At 42.8% G+C, this 23,985-nt stretch overlaps 2 protein-coding genes across 4 annotated transcripts in view; one reads left to right on the top strand and one right to left on the bottom strand.

The window, feature by feature from the left end:
- The first annotated feature begins 1,094 nt into the window (after positions 1 to 1,094).
- Positions 1,095 to 23,985, top strand: part of SPEN (spen family transcriptional repressor) — a 104,047-nt gene continuing 81,156 nt past the window's right edge. The window contains exons 1-2 of one of the 3 annotated variants that reach the window (XM_047723555.1): positions 1,095 to 1,147; positions 1,254 to 1,974. In XM_047723555.1, the coding sequence (XP_047579511.1) occupies positions 1,892 to 1,974 (83 nt within the window). In that variant the 5' untranslated portion in view covers positions 1,095 to 1,147; positions 1,254 to 1,891. Of the gene's footprint in view, positions 1,148 to 1,253; positions 1,975 to 2,142; positions 2,436 to 23,985 lie in introns of those variants that run through there. The other 2 variants (XM_047723557.1, XM_047723556.1) reach the window with 2 other exon arrangements.
- On the bottom strand, positions 13,777 to 15,356 carry LOC125096719 (protein SET). Its single transcript, XM_047723562.1, has one exon. It carries the CDS (start codon positions 15,339 to 15,341, stop codon positions 14,472 to 14,474), a length of 870 nt encoding a protein of 289 aa, XP_047579518.1. The 5' UTR covers positions 15,342 to 15,356; the 3' UTR covers positions 13,777 to 14,471.

Raw genomic sequence — 23,985 nt, 5'->3', positions numbered from 1 at the left:
ATAATTTGTCAAAATTCCAAAAATCATTTCAAATGGAGGGTAAGCTTAGCCCCTCAGCTAGCTCATCTTTTACTGAAATAGTTGCGACTGTGTTAGACTGGGGCTTGCTTAGCCTTGTCAATGGAAGAAAGAGTATCTCAACTGGTCAGGTTTATTAAATAGAGCATGGACTATTTCTCTTTTTAAAATTTTATTTATTTGGGATAGAGAGAGTACAAGCTAGGGGACAGAGGGAGAGGGAGAAGCAAGCTCCCCACTGAGAAGGGAGCCAGCTGCTGGGCTGGACCCAGGGATCATGACCTGAGTAGGAGGCAGACGCCTAACGGGCTGAGCCACCCAGGCGCCCCTATAGTATGGACTATTAGACCAAATACAAGAAAAGTTGATGTGACTCTCAGCCAGACACAATAATTAAGCTTATGTCACATTATATGGTAAACAACAAAGAAAAAAACTACTTGGAGCATTACTGTCTGTGGAACAAAAGAAACTACTGTGCACAGGGGACTCCAGGTATTAGTGACACTGATCATGGTGACCATATTTTCCAATTCACAATATAGTCTAGTGATAAATCGGCTGTATTTAAGGTGACTGTGAATAAGACCAAATATTTAAAATCTGGTGTGTACTTGAAGTACCGCACCTTTGATATTTTATTTCTGCCGATAAAAAATGGAAAATTGAGTTGCTGACTGTTCTAAACGATTCCATTTTTCTGGACTCAATACAGTTTGTCTTAATTTTGTCGGTTTTCTCTGGGGTTCTGTAAACTGGCCTTTATATAAAAGTTCAGCTATGGTCTTTAAAAGGTCGCTAGGCCTGGAAAGGCCAGAGGTCTGATCCGTTCCTATGCTTAAATATTAAATTACAGTAAATCCTCTATATAAATCCTTTTTACAATATTAGACATGTAGCCGTCTCCTTTCAGTTCTATTCCTGGTATACCGTAACGTATCTTGCAAAACATTTCACAAGATCCTATATAAAATAGTTGCTTAACGTTGCGGCAAATTATTCTTGAGAGGGATGGGCTTCTGATCCCGTCACTGCTTCGCCTGGCAGTGAGAAGGGCGGCCTTGTTCTGACACTTTCCCAAGCAGGCGGGGATCCTGGTGCCCGGAAACGGCCAGCTCCTGGCCGAAGGGTGAGTAAGGTCAGGAGTCCTGGCTTCTCCGGGGAGAGGCACCGGCAGCCGCTCTGACACTCAGCGCTATCAAAACCAACTCCCTTTCTCTCTTTTGTTCCTCTAGGCCGGCTCCTGGGAGCCCAGCTTGAGGGGCTGGAGACCGTCCCCGTCTCTGGAAGCTCAGCGCCCCAGGTCTGACCGAGCGCCCGCCCCGCGGCCCACTCCCTGTGTGCCTGCGCGCCTGCGCATCAGGTTCGGGCGCGCGAGCGTTCCTTTCAAGCCCCGCGTTCCTCCCTCCCCCGCGCGCCTGCGCGCCGGCTGGGAGGAACTCGGCGTTTCGGCCTCCGCGGGCGGGCGGACGCGCGCGTGCCCGCGGCGAGGGAGGCGGGCCGCGCGCACCGGTGGGAAGCGTCCGGCTGCCACAGCGCCAGCTCCGTCGTAGTCGCTGCCGCCCGGGTCCCGCTCGCCCCTCCTCCCCGCTCCCCCGCCCGCCGCCGCCCGGGCGCATGCGCCGCCGGAGCGCGAGGGTCGGCTTCGGGTGTGTGGTGGCGGCAGAGCGGAGCTGCGAGGCCCGAGAGTCAGAACCTGGGGGAGAGGGATGGTCTCTGCACGGGGGGGAGCCGGAGGAGCCGCCGCCGCTGCCGACGCCACCGCCGCAGCCGCCGCCGCCGCCGTCTCGGCGCCCGCCTCCCGGCGCTGACGGGCTCGTACGAAGCCGGCGAGGGAGAACCCGCACCAGCGGTCGCCGGCACACCGCCCAGCATGGTCCGGGAAACCAGGCACCTCTGGGTGGGCAACTTACCGGAGAACGTGCGGGAAGAGAAGATCATCGAGCATTTCAAACGGTGAGTGACACGCGGCTCGGGGCCGCGCTCTCCCCTCGGGCGCTGCTGCCCGCCCGGCCCGTTGCCGGCCCCTCCCCGTGCGCGGAACTGCTGAGGGGACCTGGGCCAGACCCACGGACGGGTGCGGGGGGCGCGCGGTTGTCTGGCCGCCGCTCGGCCCGCGTCGCGGCGTTGGGCCTCGGGCCTCGGCGCAGCGGTCCGGCTGCCGCCCTCTCCCGCCCCAGCGAGGAGGAGGCTGTCGCTCGGCCTCCGCGGAACCGGCGCCGGGAGGGCGCCCGCAAGCCGGCGGGGCAGGAGTAGGGTCGCGTCCTTGCGCACTGCCGCCCCGGACCCCCGTCCTGGCGCGGCCAACTCCGGAGTCCCGCCGCAAGTCCCGCTCCTCGCCCTGCCGACGCTTGGAAATGTCTAGCCGGGAGAGGGGTTTGTGCGACATGAGAGGCTTCACCCAGACACACGGCTCGGTAGGTGGAGTGGGAGCAGCTCGGAACCGGGGCAGCTACGAGGTTCTGGGCACCTCTCCCGAACGGCTTACAGACCTAGAAACTACAGGGAAATGGCAAGCTCACATTTCTCCTGTGTGTGTGTTTTTTTTTTTTTTTTTTTTTTTAAATTATTTTTTCGGGGTTGGCTAGCGAGTATGATGTCTGAAAATAAGTTGGTGCGCCTGTTTCGGCTCTTTTCGCCTTCCAGTCCGCCTCAGCCCTCTGGGGTCCCTGGGTGAGGACGGTGGTGAGGACCGAGGGCTTTCAGTGGAAGCCCCACGGCGGGTAGGACGGTGCCCAGCGGGCGCCGGAGCCCTAGAGCCTCGGGATCGCTGCCTCCGCGGCCGCGCGGGGTTAGCGCTGAGGGGCCGCCTTTGAAAGAACGGTGATTCCCTCCCGCCCAGAGTTCTTGAACCGGTCGTTGGAAGAATGCACGTCTTTTAAGACCAGGAGATGTAGTTTTTTTAAACTTTCCAGAATATTTCTTTTCGGTGAGATGTTGGGATCACTGTTGTTTTGGTACCTCTGCTACGGTAGCATTCACGCGCCTGCTTTCTTTGTGGAACGTATGCGTACCCTGACGGGTAGAGTCCTCGGTGTAACATACTGAAAGTGACGATGTGCTTAAGCTTGGTGCAGAATGAGGAGGACTGTAGCAGATCCGTGCTCGTCCTCGAAAATTACCGTTCCTTGCGATATTCCAGACCCGGAACGATCTTCAGTTCGGTTTACTCCTAATTCCTCTTACTATCTAGTGAGTGGAGGAAATTATGGAGCGCCCTTATTAGTGAGTCACCATGGGAAAAACAGATTGCGTCGCTTGCTCCTGAGCAGCTTGGATAGGGAAATGGAAGCAGAGGCAGCAGAGCTGGATCCACTCTGTCTTTTTAAATGGAGGATCATTGATTCTGTTGGTGGTTGCTGTTACTGGGGTCTTAAATCTTCACCGCTGGAGCGCGCGTCTGCGCGTGTCCGCGTGTGAAAAGGAGCCGGCAATAGTGAGGCCATTCATAACCTGCTCAGGCTGTCCTCGGCAGGGCTGGGGGAGGCGCGCTTCCAGGGACTCTCCGGTGTTTACTACGTTGTGCTGAAAAACCAGGCGAGGGCAGGCAGGGAGCAAAAACTCACCTCTACCCCGCTGGTAAAGGGGAGCGAGACCTGGGCTCAGTGGGGAAGCAGATGGGAACTTTTCCCTCCCTGGCGCGGCTCCACCCTTTACCTCCACCCACCGCCCCAATGTCTTCAGTGCTTTGGTGGGAAAGTCCTGTAGGTGCAGATTATCGGAGTGGAAAAGCCACTTTAGGTGTGCTCACTTTTAACTCCTGTGGACTTTCTCTGTAGGTCTCTGGGAAATTCGGCTGTACCGACGTGCAAACACGTGCATTGCAGCATTCGCGTTGCTCCTCAGTGTTCTGTGGCCAGACGTGTCATTTCGCATTATGCACATTCCAGAGACATTGCATACCTCTTGCAGGGAGTTTGACTCCTCTCAAGATGAGGGGAGAGGGAATGGGGAGAGGAGATCGTCCGCGGGGGTTTTGGGAGATTTTTAAGTGGATGGTGCTGCGGTCCGGCTTGTGTGAATGACTTTCTAAAATGGCGGCCAGGACCCACTTTATGTGGGAATCAGCAGAGCAGCTCTCAGAATGCACAGAGGGAGGAGGGGGCGGAGGATGCGAGCTGCCTTCGAAAGCCGAGGTCTGGAGGAACGTTACTGTATTAAACAGGGCTTAGCGGGCACACTGCGTTTAAAGGGGTATCTCACCTATGGCAGAGCACAAGCAGATGCTACCAAAAGCAGATTCTGCTAAAACTAAGCAGACCGTGTGTCCATGACACTCCTTTATGTTAAAAGCGATTTTTAAAAAAAATTAGGACAAACGTCCTTAGCTCTTTGAAAAGGCAGTGCATTCTTATGGGTTTAAAGAGTGTGAAGGGTTTACTGAGAAAAATCTCCCCTTCACCCCTGACCTCGGGATTCCCAGTTCCCATCCCCCACTTCCCACCCAATCCCCGGGACAGGTAATCTCTATTTATGGTTTCTTGTTTATTCTTACATATGTATAAGAAATGTTTTTGCTTTTCCAGCTGTGGAGTTAAATGGACCCTGTCTGGAGGAATTCAAAGCCTTTTATCCCTGTTGTAGAAAATGTTTTGTAAAATGTGTGATTGCTACAGGGGAAAACGAAATTTGAGTAATTTAAGTGAAAGGGATAAAAAGGTAGTTGTACCAGAATGATAGCTGTGTAAGAAAATGTAAGGATATACACTTATAGTGTTTTCTAGAACTCAAGATGAGAGAAACCCTCTAATACCTTTTACCTGCTTTCACCCTTTTCCCTTGCTAATTACAACATTAACTAATAACTGTTTTACAGGATTAAGAGGTGTATATTGGGAATATATTCCATAAAACGTTTCCAGAATTATTCTTGTAACACTGATTAGGCTATTGTAGTAAGTGTTTGGGGTTTTGTTTTTGTTGTTTTTTAAAGATTAAACCAGTTTTGGAAGCAGGGCAGCTTAGAGGGCACTTTTGTGTGTGTTTGGGGGAGGGGTCAGAACCAGATCTTTTTTGTGTTATTTACAGTGTATTATTTTTATTATTTACAATGGTCAGTATTTTTGGTGGAAAATAGATTGAGGGAAGGATGCTGATAATGGCTTTTTTCCCGTTCGTACTAAAGAAAGACCCAGTCTTTAAAATACAATCAGAGCATTTTCAAAATTTGGCTTTACCTTCTTGCAATAGAATATATTTGTTGTGTTCATTTTCTTTACAGTTTTTTAATATGCCGCTGAAAAAAATTAAATGAGGACTATTTCTGAATCAGATTTTAGTTAACAAAGATCTGTTGCAGGGACTGAATTTGCACAATAGAGAAAGTCCTTTCCTTTGTATGTTAGCTGGGTTGAAGGGGGAAGGGAGGAGTTAAACAACAATTGGTTTCTGTCTTTTAGTTGTAAGAGAGAGAGGTGTGTGCAAAGATGATTCCCTGAATTAGAATGAGCGAACGAATAGAGAGCACTTTAAAGAGTATAAAATTCTCTATGTTATTTGCCTATTTTAAGTAAATCACATTTTCAGGTTCTTCCCGTCCATCCCCAGTTTTAGAGAAGACGTTAAAGATTGTGCAGAGGTAGAGCAAGGTAGCAGCTTATGTAAAAATTTTGTCAAAGAATGAGACCCATTTAAAAATGTATTTTTGGCTTTGCTAATTTTAAATATTACAATGGTTTTCTGAGTTAAAATAGCTGGAATACGTGTTACATGTATTTGGATATCTTTACTTTGGGGACACAGTAAAAATATAGTGGAAGAATTTCCTTGTCTTTAGTATTCTATAACTAGAGGTATTTTTAGACTTCAAACAAATTTGACTCACCCTAGCCTTACATCATTGCTACATCGTTTCTTTTTTAGAGCCCAGCCAGTTTCTATGTAGAAACAGCTCTGGTTTTGAATGTTAGAATTTTGATGTTTTTGTGATGGGCTTTTGTACATTTAAAAAATAAAATTCAGTTACCGTGATAAATAGCATTAAAAATTAATACAGAATGCTTGAAATGTTGTATTTTATTTCCTAAGGAGGATGCCTCTGGCAGATTGGGGGAAAATAGGGCTCAGTGCCAGGAAGATTGGTGATGTTTGACTTGTGGAGGGCACCCTTTTCAAACTGCCTTTCTTGTAGATTCTTGATTGCTCAGGCATTGTATTGTTTGGTAAGCTTATGAAGAGATTTCAGGCTTGATTTATGAGGCACTTCTAATCCTGTGAACATTCATGCTTGGGGAAGATTTATATAGAAGTTCTAAAGATAGTGGTAATGTAAAAGTTTTTCCAGATAGTCTTTTAAGTCTTACTTTCTCCTTACTTTGAAATTTTGCTTAAATTAAAAAAACAACAAAAAAAAAACGTTTGAGGGGCGCCTGGGTGGCTCAGTCGTTAAGCGTTTGCCTTTGGCTCAGATCATGATCCTGGGGTCCTGGGATCGAGCCCTATATCGGGCTCCCTGCTCAGCGGGAAACCTGCTTCTCCCTCTCCCACTCCCCCTGCCTGTGTTCCCTCTCTATGTCTCTGTCAAATAAATAAGTAAGATTTTTTTTTTAAGATTTTATTTATTTATTTGACAGAGATCACAAGAAGGCAGAGGCTGGCAGAGAGAGAGAGGGGGAAGCAGCTCCCTACTGAGCAGAGAGCCCGATGCGGGGCTTGATTCCAGGACCCTGGGACCGTGACCTGAGCCGAAGGCAGAGGCTTTTAACCCACTGAGTCGCCCAGGCGCCCCTAAATAAATAAAATCTTAAAATAAAAATTAAAAAAATGTTTGAAATAGTTTGTGAGAACTAGCATATACAATTGGAGATGATATATTTCTGTTTTTACTTATAAGAATCTGTGGTGTTTGAGATGTAGTTAACTAGTCCACATTATTTAGAGTAAGCATTGTGGTCTGCAGATACCTTTAGTATATATCGTTATTAAAATTGGACTCCTGAATTTCCTTATTGGATGCTTTGTAATAAATGTTCAAGCCCTTGAAACACACCGATATTAGCCTACTGAACAAGGAGACAAAATAAAGTAATACTTTTCTGTAGTTAAATTTCTAAAGTTTACTGCTATCTTTATTTATTATTACTATTATTTGCCTTAGAGCTACTCATGTTTTGAGTGAAAATAGCATACTCTGGGGGTGCCCAGGTGGCTCAGTTAAGAGTCTGCTTTCATCTCAGGTCATGATCCTGGGGTTCTGGTATCGAGCCCTGCATTGGGCTCTCTGCTCTGTGAGAAGTCTCCTTCTCCCTCCCACTCCCCCTGCTTGTGTTTCTTCTCTCTCTACCTCTCTGTGTCAAATAAAATCTTTAAAAAAGAAAAGAAAGGAAAATAGCATACTCTGTTGTGGAAACCAGTTAGGATGTTTAATCGTTTTATTAGAAACCATATAATTTTTGTATTCTACCTGTTTTCGCTGTGCGGAAATACGCTTTTCTGTGAAGAGATGTTCTCGATACAATTGTACAGTATTAAAATATTCAGGACCCCCCCCCCACGTGCATCTGTATCTGCCAGGTTGAAAATTGTAAACATCTGAAACCCACAAAGACATGTCTCTGTAAAATGCTAACTAAATTTAGTGAATTCTTGGATTTAATTACTTAGGAGTTCATTTTGAATATAGAGATAAACTGAAATTTAGCATAAAGGTTTTTATTATGTAAGGAACCACTCCAGTTCTTACAGTTAAGGAGTATTTGTGGGAAAATTAAAATGGGAAACACAGTTGTTTGTCCTATTGCTTGTTTTGGTGCTAGATTTTTTAGTCCAGCATACCAAATCTCTAGAGTAATATATGTTTTTTTTTTTTTTTTTAAGATTTTATTTATATATTTGACAGGCAGAGATCATAAGCAGGCAGAGAGGCAGGCAGAGAGAGAGAGGAGGAAGCAGCTCCCTGCTGAGCAGAAAGCCCAATGCGGGGTTTGATTCCCAGGACCCTGGGATCATGACCTGAGCCGAAGGCAGAGGTTTTAACCCACTGAGCCACCCAGGCGCCCTGTAATATATGTCTTTGTTAAGTGCAGACTTTGGCTTACTTGAGAATTTTGACAAATGGAATGGCAATTTTTTGAGTGTACCTTGTATGGACCTTGATGGTTACGTTCCTATCATGTTTACACACAGTATATGAACTTTTGTGTGTAATGCATTTGTAGTTTTATGTATATATATAATATATATAACACATAATACATATAATATATATATATATACACACATTTATAGAGTCTTAAAATTGATTTTTTTAACCTTCACCTCATTTTATTCCTTTCATTCAAAAACTAGGACATTTGTATTCCTCTTAAACATTTTATATTTCAGGGGCACCTGGGTGGCTCAGACGGTTAGGCCTCAGACTCTTGGTTTTGGCTCAGGATTGTGAGATTGAGCCCCTACCTTCAGCTCTCTGCTCAGCGGAGTCTGCTTGAGATTTTTTCCCTCTGTCCCTATTCCTGTTCCTGAGCACACACAAGCATGCGCGCGCTTTCGCTCTCTCTCAGATAAGTAAATCTTTTAAAAAATTTTTTGTATTTTACAAAATGACATCTGGCATGCAGTGATTTGTGTCATCGTTAAGTTGGTAGGTGGTAAATTTTTTTTGTCTCAAGCGTTAATTTTTTTTTTTTTAAGATTTTATTTATTTATTTGACAGACAGAGATCGCAAGTAGGCAGAGAGGCAGGCAGAGAGAGAGGAGGAAGCAGGCTCCCCGCTGAGCAGAGAGCCGGATGCGGGACTCGATCCCAGGACCCTGGGATCATGACCTGAGCCGAAAGCAGAGGCCCCAACCCACTGAGCCACCCAGGTGCCCCTCAAGCGTTAATTTTTAAAAATTATGCTGTTACACTGTAGTAAAGGCTCTTGTGTATTCAAGATTTCTTAAAAATCACCTTGGGTTTTTTTGTTTTGTTTTGTTTTTTAGTTTTTTAGGATTTTATTTATTTGAGAGAGTGCATGCACATGAGGTTGGGGGGTGGAGGGCAGAGGGAGAGGGTGAGGGACAAGCAGACTCCCCACTGAGCGCAGAGCCCAAGGAGTGGCTCCTTGCAGGACTTGGTCCCAGGACCCCAAGATCATGACAGCAGAAGTCAGAGGCTTGGTGGACTGAGCCACCCAGGCACCCTACAGAGGATTCTAACTTCCTCATTTCCATGTTTGTAAATAATTTATGCTCATCACAACTTAGGAACTAAAGTAGCTATTAGACTTGCTGCTAGATACTTTAATGTATTAATAAAGATGCATATGTATTACTGTTTTATAGTTTAAAAATTATACTTTGGAGAATTTTGGACACATATAAAAAGAGAAAAATAGTAAGTGAATCCTGTGTACCCAGCATTTAGCCCAAACAACTATCAATTGTGACCTGTCTTGATTTATGAAGAAAATTAAAGCAAAGGAGGGGATAGAGAGTCATGGGGGTGGGAGGAATGAATAAGGCCTCTTTGAAAAGATGGTATTGTGGGGCACCTATGTGGCTCAGACAGTTAAAGCAGCTGCCTTTGGCTCAGGTCACGATTCCAGGGCTTTAGGATTGAGCCCCACATTGGGCTCCCTGCTCAGCGGAGGGCCCAGTTCTCCCTTTCTCTCTGCCTGCTGCTCTGCCTACTTGTTCTCTCTCTCTCTCTGTCAAATAAATAGATAAATAGAAAATTTTTTAAAAAAGATTTTATTTATTTATTTGACAGAGAGAAACAGTGAGAGAGGGAACACAAGCAGGGGGAGTGGGAGAGGGAGAAGTAGGCTTCCCGCGGAGCTGGGAGTCCCATGTGGGACTCTATCCCAGGACCCTGGGATCATGACCCAAGCCGAAGGCAGATGCTTAAAGACTGAGCCACCCAAGCGCCCCAATAAATAAAATCTTAAAAAAACAAAAACCCAAACACTAACTCTCCTTAGTTTAAAAAAATAAAAGGGAAGATAAAATGGCATTTGATATACCAGAATGAGTGTCTGACCATGTTTAGATCGACTTCTTTCTTACCAGTAATATTTTTCTCATTTAAAATTTATTTTGGAATATAGTTCACGAATGGTACAAAGAATTCCCGCATTCCCTTCATCCAGATTCCTCAGTTGTTAGCACTTTGTGACATTTGCTCCATTACTCTCTCTCTTTGTGGCATGATACCCTGTTACCCTTAAAGTCTCTAGTATATACCTTCCCAAAACAAGGACACTCTTGCATTGCACCTCATTGTCTTCCCAGCCAGGAAGTCAGTATTGGTGCCATACTACTGCTCAGTCCATAGACCCCATTCACCCGATGCCAGCCATCCCCACAGTGTTTCATTTTCCGTCCAGGAGCTTAGCCATGTATTGCTGTTGGTGGCTGTGTCTCATCATTCTGAATACTTTCTCAGTCTTACCCTAATTCTCATGTGCCTGATAGTCTTAGAAAGTACGGGTCTTTTGGGGAACCTGGGTGGCTTAGTCAGTTAAGCATCTGCATTCAGCGTGGGTCATGATCCCAGTGTCCTGGGTTTGAGCCCAGTGTTGGGCTCCCTGCTCAGTGGGGAGTCTGCTTCTCCCTCTGCCCTTCCCCCTGCTCTTGCTTGCTCACTTGCGCCCGCGCTCTCTCTCTCTCAACTGAATAAATAAAATCTTAAAAAGGATAGGCCTTTCCTTCTGCAGGATTAAACCCTCCAGTTGAGTCTGTCCAGTATTACCTCATGACCAGATCAGAGCATGCATCTTGGCAAGAGTACTACAGAAATGCTTCTTTGCTCTTCTCAGAGTAGCATATAAGGAGGCAGACAGTATGGATCTGTGCCACCACTGGTGATACTAGTTTAACTGCTCACCTAGTCAAGTTAATATCTTTACTATTTTCCCTTTTGTATTTGATTAGCATTTTATGGGGAGATACCTTAATATTATAGTCTTTTCCTTTTATCAAGCCTACAGTCACCAGCCTTAACAGTGATAACTCTTGCCGGTAAATATAGTGCTGTGATTCCTTCTATACTTAGTTTCCTGTAGGTAGGAGCTTTCTGTGTATGTGTATAATACTTACGATTTCTACTTTTTTCAGTGAGTTTTGGTCCAGGGCTTATTTGATACCCAAATTGTCCTAGGTTTGGCCAGTTGGAGCTCTTTCAAACTGGGTGTTGTGTCCTGTTGATATCTCTCCATCACTATTTAAGCATTTCTTTATTTCAGGCATAACAGAGGCTTATCATGTACTTTTCTTGTCCTATAATCAGCCATTTCTCCAAGAAATTCTAGTTCCATTTAGTGTAGGATGGTATTTAGAAACCAACACCTGGATGCTCAGTGTACCTAAGAAAATGTGTGTCATGTGGGTACCTAACTATGATATATCTATCTATCTATCTTATATATATATACATTATCTGTATCTCTGTGTCCCATTTTTTAAAAAGTTCACTTATGTTCCAATACCTGAAGGTTTTTTCTAACCTCTCCAGTTTTAAAAATATGTATATTTTTAAAGATTTTATTCATTTATTTGACAGAAAGACCACGAGAGAGGGAACACAAGCAGGGGGAGAGGGAGAGAGAGAAGCAGGCTTCCTGCTGAGCAGGGAGCCTGATGGGGGGGCTTGATCCTAGGACTCTGGGATCATGACCTGAGCTGAAGGCAGATGCTTAACGACTGAGCCACCCAGGTGCCCCATAATCTCTGCATTTTTATATTTGTAAATTTTTTCTTAGTGAGAAACCTGATTGCTGCTATTCTCACTGTAGTTGCCCAGTCAGTTCTGTTTGCCCAATCAGTTCTCTTCTTAGTGTAGCTAATGTCTAAACCACTCTACTTCCCCCACCTCTGTCACCCTGCTGCCTCTGTTTCTCATTCCCTTCCTCTCAACTGCTTTCTTTGGAAACCAACATTTGAGGGTGAGGAATAGGAAAGGAAGATGGGACTGGAAGTGACTTGCATTTTTGCCCTCAATATTTTCCTCTCCTAGGAGATAGTTTAATGGATGAATACATTCACCTGTCTCTGATTTAAAGCAGATATGGAGAGCGCCTGGGTGGCTCAGTTGGTTGAGTGTCTGTCTTCAGCTCAGGTCATGATCCTAGGATCTTGGATTGAGTCCCACGTCAGGCTCCCTGCTAAGCAGGGGGCCTGCTTCTCCCTCTGCCTGCGGCTCCCCCTACTTGTGTCCTCTCACTGTCAAAGAAATAAAAATGAAAACAAAACAAAACAAAATCAGATACAGAGCTACCTGACTCTTAAGATCGTGGTTTTGGTTCTAAGCCACCACTGACTTGGTGACTGAGTATAATCACTGGATCTGTCTGAGCTTTATTATATGCTGAGTCACACAGAAGAGGAGATAGTGAGAAAGAAGTTTGTTTCTTAGGAATAGTATTAGGAATCCTCATTGCTTCATTTATTTGGTTGTCAGTCACTCACTTTGGTATCTCAGCAAAATTTTACCTTTGCCCTACCTTCCCCTAAACCTTACTGACGTTAACTTAAAAAAAAAAAAAAAAGAGTTATAATTGAGGTATACTTGAAACTAATAATGTTATATAACATAATTTGATATTTGTATATATTTCAGTATGGCCACCATGTAAGTCTAGTTAACACCTGTCACTATACATCGTTACAAAACTGTTTTTCTTGTTCTTTTATTATTTTATTTTATTTTTTTAAGATTTTATTTATTGATTTGACAGAGAGAGATCACAAGTAGACAGAGAGGCAGGCAGAGAGAGAGAGAGAGAGAAGCAGGCTCCCCGCTGAGCAGAGAGCCCGACATGGGACTCGATCCCAGGACCCTGAGATCTGACCCGAGCCGAAGGCAGCGGCCTAACCCACTGAGCCACCCAGGTGCCCCTTATTTTATTTTTTAAAGATTTTATTTATTTATTTGACAGAGAGAGAGAGAGATCACAAGCAGGCAGAGAGGCAGGCAGAGAGAGAGGGGGAAGCAGGCTCCCCGCTGAGCAGAAAGCCCAACGCAGGCCTCTATCCCAGGACCCTGAGACCATGACCTGAGCTGAAGGCAGAGGCTTAACCTACTGAGCCACCCAGGCGCCCTTATTATTTATTTTTTTTTTTAAAAGATTTTATCTATTAGAGAGCATGAGTGGGGGGAGGTGCAGAGGGAGAGGGAGAAGCAGACTCCCCGCTGAACAGGGAGCCTGATGTGGGGCTTGATCCTGGGATGCTGGGACCATGACCTGTGCTGAAGGTAGACACTTAACTGACTTAGCCACCTGGGTGCCCCCAATTTTTTTTTTCTTGTGAGGAGGACTTTTTTTTTTTTTTAAGATTTAATTTATTTGAGAGAGAGCAGGAGCAGGGGGGAGAAGGAGAAGCAAACTCCCTGTCGAGCAGGGAGGCTGACTCAGGGCTCGATCCCAGTGCCCTGGGATCATGACCTGAACCTAAGGCAGATGCTTAACCCCACTGTGCCAGTTGGACATCCCAAGATTTAATTTTTTAAGTAATCTCTACACGCAGTCTAGGGCTTGAATTTAGAACCCCAAGATCAAGAGTCTCATGTTCCACCTACTGAGCCAGGCAGGTGCCCCTGTGTTGAGGACTTTTTTTTTTTTTTTTTTTTTTTTTTTTTTTTTGTACACATTTAGTTTTATTGTAACAAAGCAACTTGTACACTTTTAACGTTTAAAACTGAGCATCATCTTTCCTTTCCAGTGAAACAAAAAGAAAATTTAAAAATAAACAGGAACAAAATTACAAGAGAGAATGTCAATTCCAAATAAGATCCTACAAGTTCTGCTGATTCTCCCATCGAGTGGCAGGGCTCGAGTCATCATTAGGAGAGAGTTTTATTTTAAAAGTGTCATCTTAAACTGCAAGGATGTCCGTTAAACATCACAATTAAACATGCCAAAGGAGAAGCCATGTTGTCAAAATGCCCACTTAACCCACCCAAACATCTCAAACCCACCCTTTGCTGACCTTCTATAACCCCATTTTTTTAAGTTTTTTTTTCTTTTTTTTAAACAAGAGAAAGTAGACAGGTACATGTTGGTAAATGCTAACTGTCCATATTCACATAGAGACACAGTGTAATCTCTGAGCCCAATATACAGAGAAAGGAGGAAAAAAGCTAGAATTCTATGCACTACTACACAGGGGCCTAGCACCCTCCAGCTTCCAGCAGAGCTAAGGGAGCAGAAGGTTTTTCTTTTTTCCCACAGAGCACGGTGGTGTTGATTCCATAAAGTTTTTGTTTTTGTTGAGACAGGAAGGGACAAAAATGAATTTGGAACAAAAAGGGGTAGAGATTCTTTTCCCACTGTATTCTGCTCAAGGTATTTCCCCCCAAAATAAGCTGAGAACCATGGTATAAAGGGAGAGAAAAAGGAGACTTCAAAAAACAGGGCGAATGAGCACGAGAGGAGAAAAGAAAAAGAAAAAGGAAAAAAAAAAAAAAGACGGCAACTTGCTCCCAGGGACTGAAGAAAATTAAAAAAGGAAGGTTGGAATCCATCAGTGTTCCATTAGTCATCTTCTCCTTCATCCTCCTCTCCTTCCTCCCCCTCATCATCATCTTCATCTTCTTCACCTTCATCCTCATCTCCTTCTTCATCAATATCTTCCAATCCTTCTTCTTCTTCATCATCATCATCATCCTCTTCTCCTTCCCCTTCTTCATCATCCATATCGGGAACCAAGTAGTACTGTAATGGATTTGGCCAAATATCATCTTTGATGACCTCTCCTAACTCATCTGCACCTGCATCAGAATGGTCAGTAAACCAGGTGAAGAAGCTCTCTGGTTCCTCATGCTGTCTCTTCCTGCTGGCTTTATTCTGTGTTTGACTTGAACGTTTCGTCAAATCCTTTCCAGATTTCCATTTGATTTCAGTGGACTTTGAAGATGGATCACCACTCTCATTCAGATGAAATTCTTTGGAGAGAACTTTATTTTCGAAATAAGGGTTTTCATCAAAATAAAAATCTATTCTGTAACCTGATTTAATATCTTCAAATTCTGTCACTTCAACTCTTGTCAAATAATGCAGCGCCTCTTCATCCTCCTCCCCAAGCAGTGCAGACACTTGTGGATGGTTGACAAATGTTGTTACCCAAAAATTGGGGATTTTGGCGATCAATTCCGACCTCTTCTGAAAAAATGGTTGGCGGAGTTTGTTATATTTCTGTTCTACTTTCAAAATCTCCTCACTGGCTTGTTCATTAAGTCTGTCTATTTCATTTTGTACTTCATCAATATGTTCAATTGCTTCTTGCTGTTCTTTTTCTCCCTTATGCAAGTGCTGAGATGTTGACGTCTGCCCTGACTTGGGGGCAGGAGGCAGTCTCGGTTTCTTCGTTTGAGGCGGGAGCGAAGACTGGCGTTTGGGGGCCATGCTGCAAGGAAACTCCAGGAAACCGGGAGAGAGGCACGTCTGGAAGCTCTGATTGCTCTGTGTTGAGGACTTTTAAGACTTACTTTCTTAGCAACTTTCAAATAAGCAATATAGTATTGATAACTAGTCAGTATGTGGCACATTACATCCCTGTGACTAGTGTCTAACTAGAAGTTTGTACCTTTTGACCCCCTTTCTTTCACTCATTTCACCCTTCTAATCACTGCCCCCCCATCTTTTCTCTGTAGCTGTGAGCTTATGGTTTTTGTTGTTGTTTTTAAGATTTTACACAGAATGAGATATGATATTTGTCTTTCTCTGACTTCATTTAGTATAATGCTCTCAAGGTCCATCCATGTTGTCTCAAATAGCAAGACTTCTTTTTTTATGGCTGTTTAGTACTCCATTGTGTATATACACATCTTCTTTACCTGTTCTTCAGTCCCTGGACAGTTAGGTTGTTTCCATGTCTGGGCTGTTGGAAATTATGCTGCAGTGAACATGGGATGCACAGTATCTTCTCATGTTAGTGTTTTCACTTTCTCTGGATAAATATCCAGAAGTGCATTGCTGGATCATATGGTAATTCTATTTTTAAAGTTTTGAGGAATCTCCATACTGTTTTCCAAAGTGGCTGCACTCAAAACTTTTTCTCCTCCCTCTGTATACTCTTGGTCCCTATCCAACAGGTTCCTTAATGAGTTAAGACCCTTATTCTTGGGGTGCCCGGGTGGCTCAGTGGGTTAAAGCCTCTGCCTTCGGCTCAGGTCATGATCCCAGGGTGCTGGGATCGAGCCCCACGTCAGGCTCTCTGCTCAGCAGGGAGCTTTCTTCCCTTCCTCTCTCTTTGTGTCTCTGCCTACTTGTGATCTTTCTCTCTCTGAGTCAAATAAATAAATAAATGATCTTAAAAAAAAAAAAGATCCTTATTCTTTAGCACAAGCCCTGGAATGCTGGAGTTTGTTCAGTTTGTATTATTTTGAAGTAGATTCCAGACATTTTATCCATAAATATTTCAGTGTTTATGTCTAGAAGATATATTCCTATTTCATATACCCAGTCAGTATTCAAGTTTGTAATTGATTGTGTGTGTGTTTTTTAAGAATGTTTTTTTAAAAACTCGGGCTCTATTTAAGGTACACCAATTATAATTGGTGATATGTAATTCTTTAAAAATTTTATTGAAAAACTTAAAAAAAAAAAGTTGGGGGGAGGGCACCTGGCTGGCTTTGGTAGAGCATGAGACTGATATTGGGGTTGTGAGTTTAAGCCCTAGTAAATTAAAAAAAAAAATACTGAGGTTTAATTTGCATTCAATAAAATGTACTTATTTTAAGTGTGTGAAGTTTGTTGAATTTTGAGAAATGTAGGCATCTTGTAACCGCCACCACCACCACCACCACCACCACCCTAGTCGAGATACTACAGTTTGTTTATTTACTTATTGATGAACATTTTGGCTATTGAAGTCTCTTAATCTGTAGATTTTAATCTCCTTCTCTCCTTACAACTTAATTTGTTGCAAACCAGGTTGATTGTTCTATAGAGTTTCTCACTGTGTGAATTTTGCTGGTAACATTCTTGTCCATGGGGCATTTGGGTAGCTCAGTCAGTCAGGTATCTGACTATTTTGGCTCAGGTCATGATCTTAGGGCCATGAGATAAGAACCCCAAGTTGGGCTCCAGGCTGGGTATGGAGCCTGCTTGGCATTCTCTCTCTCCCTCTGCTCCTCCCTGTGCTCTCTCTTAAAAAAAAAAAAAAGAAAAAAGAAAAAATTCTTTTTCTCTATGATGTATGTTAATAACATTTAACACCTTTTGTCCTCTGATTTTTTTCTTAAGATTTTATTTATTTATTTGGCAGGGCAAGAGAGCACAATCCGGGGGAACGGTAGAGGGAGAGGGAGAAGCAGGCTCCCTGCCGAGCAGGGAGTCCCTATGACTAGGGGCTGGTCTCAGGACTCTGGGATTATGACCCAAGCCAAAGGCAGATGCCTATCCATCTGAGCCACCCAGGCGCCCCTGAATGGAACCATGTTAAAGTATTTTGGTAATTGTATTTCAGTATAATTGCTTTTCTTTGTAATCTTGTTCATTTTATTTTATTAATATTATTCTGAGGAAGGGTTTATAGGTTTCACTAGACTGTCAGTCCAGGGCACGAAAAAGTTAAGAACTATTGGTTTAAAGAAACCATTAGGTTAAGAGCAGAATAATAGCAGCGTATTTATGTACTAATTTTAGCTTTGATGTAGAAAGTTTGAGGTGAGGGGCACCTGGGTGGCTCAGTCAGTTAAGCGTCTGCCTTCCGCTCTGGTCATGATCCAGGGTCCTGGGATTGAGGACCCCATACAGGCTGCCTGCTTAGCAGGGAGCCTGCTTCTCCCTTTCCAGCTCCCCTGTGCTTGTGTTCCTTCTCTTGCTATCTCTTTGTCATAAATAAATAAAATCTTTAAAAAGAAAAAAAAAAAACCGTTGAGGTGAAAAAGTTAAACTCACCAAAAGACTTGGACTGGAAAATAAAACAAAGATAGTGGCAGGTGAATAGCTTGATTCCTGCCCTTCTTTTTTACTCATTGTACTCTTAGTGGTTAGAACTGCTCCCCCCCCATGGGTTTTTTGTTGTTTTTAAGTTTTTGCATTCTCCTCCTCTTACTCCTAGTCTTATCCTAGAAATCGTGGAGTCTTTATATTTCTAATGTTGCTCCTTTTAGTCAGCTTGAATTCTTTCAATGACGGGAATTTCAGGCACATCTGTAGTTAGAATTAAACTCCGTAATAAGTACTGACTTTTTTTTTTTTTTTTTTTTTTTTTTTAAAGTAAGCTCCACACCCATTGCAGGGCTTCAGCTCATGACCTGAGCTGAGATCAGTTGGACACTTAACCCACTGAGCCACCCAGTTGCCTCTGTAGGCTTTAATTAGAAGAAACAAGATTTGCAAAAACCTCGTTTATAGAGAGCTCTTAAAATTCAGTTAGTTATGTGATGCTGTACGTAAAATAAGATGCTTTAACTCTACATAACACATTTGTTACCTAAAGTGGGTACATGTAATTCCTCCCAGAAACCAAGTGGGTTGGGTTATAAGATTCCTAGGGTCTTTCCAGTTTAAGAAATCCTTGTTATAGCTGTCATTCGTAAGATGACGTAGAGGTCACTGGAATGCTATAAATTTTTTAAAAGTATGTATTTTTTTAAAGGTTTTATTTATTTATTTGACAGAGAGAGATCACAAGTAGACAGAGAGGCAGGCAGAGAGAGAGAGAGAGAGAGGGAAGCAGGCTCCCTGCTGAGCAGAGAGCCCGATGTGGGACTCGATCCCAGGACCCTGAGATCATGACCTGAGCCGAAGGCAGCGGCTTAACCCACTGAGCCACCCAGGCGCCCCTAAAAGTATGTATTAATGTTCAGTTGGATCACAAGAGAATTTAGTATCTAGAAATACTGTTGTAGCCATCATACAAAACATAGTGTATCACTTTGAAATGAATCATTCTGCTAACCAGCTATGTTCTTCAGTCAAAAGTAGCCTTTCTGGGTCAAGACTTAAGTGGTATTTGTTTTGTTTTGTTTTGTTTTTTTAAAGATTTTATTTATTTATTCAACAGAGAGAGATCACAAGTAGGCAGAGAGGCAGGCGGAGAGAGAGAGGAGGAAGCAGGCTCCTCACTAAGGAGAGAGCCCGATGTGGGGCTCGATCCCAGGACCCTGGGATCATGACTTGAGCCGAAGGCAGAGGCTTTAACCCTCTGAGCCACCCAGGCGCCCCCCTTAAGTGGTATTTGTAAAGTTTTAAATAATTTAACAGCATGTTGCAGTTAATTAAAAAAAAGATTTTATTTATTTATTTGACAGACAGAGATCACAAGTAGGCAGAGAGGCAGGCAGAGAGAGAGAGGGGGGGAAGCAGGCTCCCTGCAGAGCAGAGAGCCATGATGTGAGATGAGTGGAAGGCAGAGGCTTAACCCACTGAGCCACCCAGGTGCTCCATGTTGTAGTTAATTAAAAAGAAAAAAAATAGTGTATATGTTTTGTTACATGTAAAGTGTGTAAGGCTGTACTCTAGTTTTTCTTACACTGACTCCTCTCTATTTTTCCTGTGAAGTAACCCTTTCCACAGGGGTTTTTGACACAGATTATCCTTTTCAGCATATATTTGCTTTGTCATTCTAAAAGTAGATGTATAAAAGGAACTTTCATCACAGCTTTGGGTCTCACAGGGTTATGACATTTGATTTCCTTTGTGTTGATCTTACAGGAAATTTTGTTTTAAAAATGTTCTTCTGTGTGTTTTTTCTGAATGTTTTATTTTTCCTAAAAAAAAAAGCTTTTTAGTTCTAGAGATTATAACTAATCGAATTAAAATGTTGACTGGGGAAGTTTGCATATTTAATAAAATGATTGGCTTAGAAACTAGCAACTTTTTTTTTTTTTTAAAGATTTTATTCATTTGACAGGTAGATGAACACAAACAGGGGAAGTGGCAGGCAGAGAAGGGAGAAGCAGGTTCCTGGCTGAGCGACCAGGTGCCCCAGTGACTTTTAAAAATTAATTAATTAATTAATTAATTTATTTATTTATTTATTTATTTATAAAAGATTTTATTTATTTATTTATTTGACAGAGATCACAAATAGGCAGAGAGACAGGTGGAGAGAGAGGAGGAAGCAGGCTGCCTGCCGAGCAGAGCCGGATTCGGGGCTTGATCCCAGGACCCTGAGATCATGACCTGAGCTGAAGGCAGAGGCTTAACTCACTGAGCCACCCAGGCGCCCCGTGACTTTTTTTTTTTTTTAAAGAGTTTGTACTTTGTAAGCTTGAGCAGGGGGAGGGGCAGAGGGATAAGAAGACTCTTGTGCTGAGCACGGAGACCCATACAGGGCTTGATCCCACAACCCTCATACCAGGACCTGGTAGCTGAAATCAAGAGTCTCACATTTAACTGACTGAACCACCCAGGTGCCCTGTAACTTATTTTTTAATTGGATGGGGTTAATTCCATGCCAAGGTTCTTTATGGGGAAGCACTTTTACTTAAAAGTTTATGAAACACTGGGGACGCCTGCCTGGCTCAGTTGGTTGAGCGGCTGCCTTCGGCTCAGGTCGTGATCCCGGTGTCCTGGGATCGAGTCCCGCATCGGGCTCCTTGCTCCGCAGGGAGCCTGCTTCTCCCTCTGCCACTCTGTCTGCCTGTGCTCGCTCGCTCGCTCTCTCTCTCTCTCTCTCTCTGACAAATAAAATCTTTTAAAAAAAAAAAAGGTTTATAAAACACTGGAATTCAGTAAAAAAAAAAAAAAATCCAAAGACCTTTTAAGATCGAGGAGTGATAACCCATTTCCTAAATCTAGGAGTAGAGGTAGTCTTCAAAGATTTTACAAAAAAAACTCACAGTGGAATATGAAAAGAATATGGAATTTATGTACATTACAAAAAGATGGGATCATTTTTTTTTGTCTTCTATTTTATCTTAGCAACTATATAGTATGAAATAAGGATAAAAGTCAGTAGTCAAGGGAAGTATTAGAAGTATTTGTAAGTTTTCCAAAGTCGTCGTTTAAATTATCATTTTACTAAGAAGTTAAAAGTTTAAAAATGAATTTCTTGGGGCGCTTGGTTAGCTCAGTCGGTTAAGGATCTGCCTTTGGCTCAGGTCATGATTTTAGGGTCCTGGGATGGAGGGGGCCCATCAGGCTCTCTGCACAGCTGGGAGTCTCCTCCTGCTTCTCACTCTGCCCTTCCCTTCCCTCTCTTTCGCTCATTCTTTCTCTCTCAAATAAATAAAATCTTTTTTTTTTTTTTTTAAAGATTTTATTTATTTATTTATTTATTTGACAGACAGAGATCACAAGCAGGCAGAGAGGCAGGCAGAGAGAGAGGAGGAAGCAGGCTCCCCGCCAAGCAGAGAGCCCGATGCGGGGCTCGATCCCAGGACCCTGAGATCATGACCTGAGCCGAAGGCAGCGGCTCAACCCACTGAGCCACCCAGGCGCCCCTTAAATAAATAAAATCTTTAAAAAAAAATGAATTTCTTCTCAGTAGTTGTAAATAATAGTTCTGGTAAACCAGGTAGGAATCATGTTTTCAAAGAGCCCTTTGTATTCATACTAGGGACTCTTGATGTGGATTTTTGCTCTTACTTGTTCTCTAGGCTTCTGTTACTTCCCCTTTGTTCTCTCCAGTCTTCCCTTTTTTTTTTTTTTAATTTTTTATTTTTTAAAAGATTTTTTTTATTTATTTGACAGAGAGAAATCACAAGTAGGCAGAGAGAGAGGAGGGAGCAGGCTCCCTGCTGAGCAGAAAGCTCGATGTGCGGCTCCGAACCCAGGACCTGGGATCATGACCTGAGCCGAAGGCAGCGGCTTAACCCACTGAGCTACCCAGGCGCCCCATTCCCTTTTTTTGATCAGCTTGCCTTGCTCCTCTTTTCTCCATCTGTTTTGTTTATTGTCATTACTCTAAGAAATGGATAATCATCACTTGCATTCTCTTGACAATTAATTTTACTTGACCTTCTCCCAGAAAAGTACTATGTAAATCAGACACATTTATGAAGTTAATGAATTATTGTGAGAACAAATGTCCAAGTGTTAACTTAGTAGTCATCATATTCCTGTACTATATATTTGATTTTTCCAGTAGAGTCCTCTCTCCTGTTCTCTAGAGGAGTACTTTATGAATTATTTCTAAGATTGGCTAAAATACCCAGTCTTCCTATTTGATCTCACCAATAGGATCTAAAGATTATAGAATTATCTTTGCCATTTTTTCTCATAATTGAATAATCTTTCAGAGCTTTACATGTCAGCTGAGCACTATCCTTTTGTTAAAAAATAATGAAAAAAAATTTTTTTAAAGATTTTATTTATTTATTTGACAGAGAGATAGATCACAAGTAGGCAGAGAGGCAGTCAGAGAGAGAGGAGGAAGCAGGCTCCCCGCTGAGCAGAGAGCCCAATGCGGGCCTCGATCCCAGGACTCTGGGACGATGACCTGAGCCGAAGGCAGAGGCTTTAACCCACTGAGCCACCCAGGCGCCCAAAAAAAAAAAAAAAAATTTTTTTTTTTTTTTTTTTTAAGTAAATTCTATGCCCAACATGGCTTGAACTCACCACCCTGAAATCAAGAGTCAAATGCTCTACTGACTGAGCCAGCCAGGCACCCCTCAAATTAATTTTACTTAGTAAATAGTTTCTCATTAGATTGGTATAAAATAATGGATATGTTTGTATATAATATATATATATATTTTTTTTTTCCACTGAGGTAATGATGCCTATAATAGTTTGAAGAATTTTGTCATTTGAGGCTTTACTGAAAACATTGCTTTTCTTAAGAATTAGTCATCAAATTTTCATGTACAGGATTCTAGGCATTCACCATAGATTCAGTAAACAGATGAATTTAGTTTTGTTGGTTGAATTAAGCTTGTCGTCTTCAAGTTTTCTTAAACCCTCTGAAGTAGAGTCAGAACCAGTATAAGTAGCTTTTCATATAAAAAAGTCATCTATTATGTTCATAGCAGCATTATTCACAATAGCCAAAAGATGGAAGCAGCCAGTGTTGTGACCCGTGAGTGAATAAACAGAATGTGCTAATTAGATTTGTGACAAACAGAATTCATGCAATGGAATATTACTCAGCCTTCAAAAGGGAAGGAAATTCTGACTCCTGCTACAACGTGGAGGAACCTTGAAGAAACTGTGCTCAGTGAGGGAATTTGACATTTCTGTGGATTCTCTGTATGCATGCCTATTAAATTTGCTTTTTTCCTGTTTAAAAAAAAATATGCTGGGGTTCCTGAGTGGCCTAGTCAATTAAATATCTGACTCTCGATCTCAGCTCCGGTCTTGATCTCTGGGTCCTGGGTTCAAGCCCTGCATTGGGCTCTAGACTGAGTGGGGAGCCTACTCTAAAAGCAAAAACTAAACAAAGTTATGCTAAGGGAAATAAGTCAGGTCCCAAAAGGCTAAGTATTGTGTTATTCTACCTGTAGCAGGTACCTAGAGCAGTCAAATTCACATAGGCAGAAAGTGGAATGGTTATCCCGTTACAGCGTACAAGCAGTGTTGCCGTAAGCAGTGTTTGGGTACTCTTCGCAGACGTCTGCAGTTGCACATGCGTGATCAGTCCCCTGTGAGTGCAATTTCTAGGGATGTGTACTTAATTCTTCATCAGTACTATCAAATTGTCTCCCTAAAAGGTTTTTCTGATTTGTACTTCTTCAGAGAATTTATGAAAGTGTCTGTTATGTTAGACTAGTACCTAGGTATTATTAAAATTTTGGGTTTTGTGTTATTTTACCCTCTTTAAAATTTAGATTTTTTGGGGGCACCTGGGTGGCTCAGTTGGTTAAGCGGCTGCCTTTGGCTCAGATCATGATTCCAGCATTCTGGGATCGAGTCCCACATCCCACATCGGGCTTCTTGCTTGGTAGGGAACCTGCTTCTCCCTTTGCCTCTGCCTGCCACTCTGCCTGCCTGTGCTCACTCTCTATATCTGACCAAAACAAAAAAAAAAAACTTAGAAAAGAATAAATAAAATTTAGATTTTAAAAATTTTGAGTAGAATTGAATAGCGTTTTTGAGTGTATTTTTTTTTGTTTGTTTACTATTTATATGTATTTTATTCATTTTTAAGAGTTTG

This window comes from Lutra lutra, chromosome 4 (genome assembly GCF_902655055.1).
Source record: "Lutra lutra chromosome 4, mLutLut1.2, whole genome shotgun sequence".
Lineage (NCBI taxonomy): Eukaryota > Metazoa > Chordata > Mammalia > Carnivora > Mustelidae > Lutra > Lutra lutra.
The sequence above is the reverse complement of the archived record's forward strand: the minus strand, read 5'-3'. Positions and strand labels throughout refer to the sequence as shown.

What these genes read in the sequence shown, in the direction of transcription:
- LOC125096719 (XM_047723562.1), bottom strand. Translation starts at nt 15,341, where the DNA reads ATGGCCCCCAAACGCCAGTCTTCGCTCCCGCCTCAAACGAAGAAACCG.